The sequence below is a fragment of the Drosophila mauritiana genome, chromosome X (genome assembly GCF_004382145.1).
Source record: "Drosophila mauritiana strain mau12 chromosome X, ASM438214v1, whole genome shotgun sequence".
NCBI classification, from domain to species: domain Eukaryota; kingdom Metazoa; phylum Arthropoda; class Insecta; order Diptera; family Drosophilidae; genus Drosophila; species Drosophila mauritiana.
The window spans coordinates 18,035,188-18,037,720 of record NC_046672.1 but is presented as its reverse complement, the minus strand read 5'-3'; the positions used below and the strand labels follow the sequence as shown (position 1 = coordinate 18,037,720).

Genomic DNA, 2,533 nt, shown 5'->3' with positions numbered 1-2,533 from the left:
GGTATACCCTCTCATTTTAAGTCCAAGCTCAAATACCCTACAGTAAGGGTATTGCAAAGCATTGCAATTTGCGCACGAGCAGACAGCGACAACTATCTGAAGATCTGGGGATCGGAGCAAAGTTCTCTGGCACACAACATGTGTCGACTCTCCTGCCACGCCCACCGGTGCCGCCCCCCGGGCCCAGTGTCATGTGTGGCGTTTAATAGCTTGCCTCAGCAGCTTGCCGCAATCGCGTGCACCAATGGCGGTAAGTGGGGATCGAGCGTGGGAAACGCAGCCTCGCCGCAATCTCAAAAAGGCCATTTGAAAAGCCCAAGTCCCTTCGCAGAAAGATCAACAAAAACAAGGCAGCAAATCAGATACTTCAGCTGGCGCGGAAGCCATCGCAGAAAACCAAATAAACAGAAGCCTCCAGAAACAGATTCTCAACGGCTTTGCCGCCAAGTTGTATAATAGTCGAGTGCACGGAAAAAAATAGTTCAGAACGTGAAGTTTATACACAAAGTTTAACACAAAGAATGGATTTATCAACACCACAAAATAAAAAGTTTATAAATTTATACAAGAGCATTAAACTTGTACCGAAAACCAATTATCCAACTGAAATGATAAATAATATAAATATTATGCACACACATTCTCAAATCATTTCTTAAAGTGCAAATCCATTTTTGATTGAAATATATGCATACTGGGATTCTATGGTCCAAAATCTCTGGTGTCATCTGGTTTTCGGTGAATTATTTGGAACTCCCCAATTTCGCGTTCCCCTCAACCACCCGAGTATCCAAGTAATAGCAACGTTTACTTTTCCGATTCGTAGGAACCCCAAGTAGGTGTCCATAGGCCGGCGACAATTTTTGCCATCAGCTCTTTTTCCTCAATGGGACACGCATCGTCTGCAGTCGACGTCGCTGCTTTGGTTGCGTAAGCTGTCAGAAATCGGAGATGGTCAATGCAAGGTAAGTAAAAAAATGAATTGCGACTCAAAAATACCTCGCATTTAGTACGTAAGACCAAAACAAATGTGAAATACGTAAGATGCTTATTTTGCAAAGGAAGTGTAAAGAAAACATAGGGATTCATATATGGGCCCTTATTTCCATGAAACTAATATGCCCTGAGCCCCGCTACTTAGGGTGCATCTAAGCTGTCGCTGCTGCTCCAATTCGTTGGGCCATTCAGTCGCTTAAGATCCGGAGGTGGAGCTGGGCCAGGCTTATGATGGCAAGTCCCGAGGAGCAGGAGTCCCATCTTGGAGCACAGACGAATTCCAAGTCACGATCTCATCAGTATCGCGATGTGTTTAAGCCAATGATAGAGAAGAAGCGGCGGTCCCGCATCAACCGCTGCCTGGAGTATATGAAGGAGCTGCTTTTGGAGGTGTCCCATCTGGTGAGTGGCCTCGCATTGACCTCTGACCCCTGGTCTCCTGTGCTGCACTGCTTACTCATCTCAAAATTGGTATAATGTGTTTGAAATGTTTGCATCAGGACGCCGAGACCATGGCCAAAATGGATATGGCAGACGTCCTGGAACTGGCTGTTCACCACCTGACCAAGAAAAACTGTCCTGTGGCCCCGCACACTACAGCGCCTACATCCAGAGAATATCAGAGCCCAATCGATTGCTATTGGAGTGGCTTTCGAGAATGCATCCTGGAAGTGTCCCAATTTCTGCAACACAACGGTTATCAGGCGAATTCCGAATTTGAGAAAGAATTGGATCAGCTTATGGCCTCCACATCCAAATCCCAGCCAAATCTATGGAGGCCCTGGTAGTCGTCATGGGAAATATCCACAAAAGTTCCTAAGCTCACCATTTCAAATGGGATGAAAAAGCAAACGATCATTCTGGGTTAATTATATAGTATTTAGTCCCAAAACAACTAAAGACACCATTCAGATAGAGGCATGAAATAAAACTGCACATTCGTTTTTGCTTTAATTTTATCTTTTTCTTTTCGCAATAATTCCAAAAACTTTTTAGGTATGTGGTTTGTGTGTAGAATGTAGAATGTAGAATGTGTGTAGTGTGAGAATGAGTTTCCATTGGGGGTTTAAGTTTAGAATCGATTTAATTGTTAATAAACATTGCTTAATGCATTCGAATGCTAAATTAAGTATTGCTTATGTTGAATATAATGCACACAAAGTAAGGTTTTCATCTGCTGCTATCAGTATCGTTAACGTTATCAATGTAGTAGCTTAATAGATACCCAAAAAAAATACATATCAGAGTATAGTAGTCGACAAAAGGTGTTTTTTGAGATAATCCTTAAGCTTGCTCTAAGCTTATTGGCTTTTTTTAGCAATACGTGTGAGTGAGTATGGGATTTTCTTACAGTCTATGCTGAATTTTTTGTCGGAACCCTCAAACTTTCCGTCTTTGTATGTACAACACGAGTATATGTATGTAGTTCACAATAATTTCGAGTTTGAGTGTAAGAAGCGCGAAAATTGATTGTTGCTGCAGTTTGTTTTAGTTTGGTTTTCCATCGACCTGCTGATTTGTATCTGTTGCATATATG

General features: G+C 42.4%; 1 protein-coding gene across 1 annotated transcript; it reads left to right on the top strand.

The window, feature by feature from the left end:
* Positions 1–1,148: 1,148 nt before the first annotated feature.
* On the top strand, positions 1,149–1,927 carry LOC117147912 (enhancer of split mgamma protein). Its single transcript, XM_033315024.1, has 2 exons — positions 1,149–1,398; positions 1,497–1,927. Exons 1-2 carry the CDS (start codon positions 1,225–1,227, stop codon positions 1,782–1,784), a joined length of 462 nt encoding a protein of 153 aa, XP_033170915.1. The 5' UTR covers positions 1,149–1,224; the 3' UTR covers positions 1,785–1,927.
* Positions 1,928–2,533: the final 606 nt, after the last annotated feature.

Bases quoted from the DNA above. Each gene is read 5' to 3' on its own strand.
- LOC117147912 (XM_033315024.1), top strand. From the start codon at position 1,225: ATGATGGCAAGTCCCGAGGAGCAGGAGTCCCATCTTGGAGCACAGACG. The intron at 1,399-1,496 runs GTGAGTGGCCTC...TGTTTGCATCAG, and splicing joins TTTTGGAGGTGTCCCATCTG to GACGCCGAGACCATGGCCAA.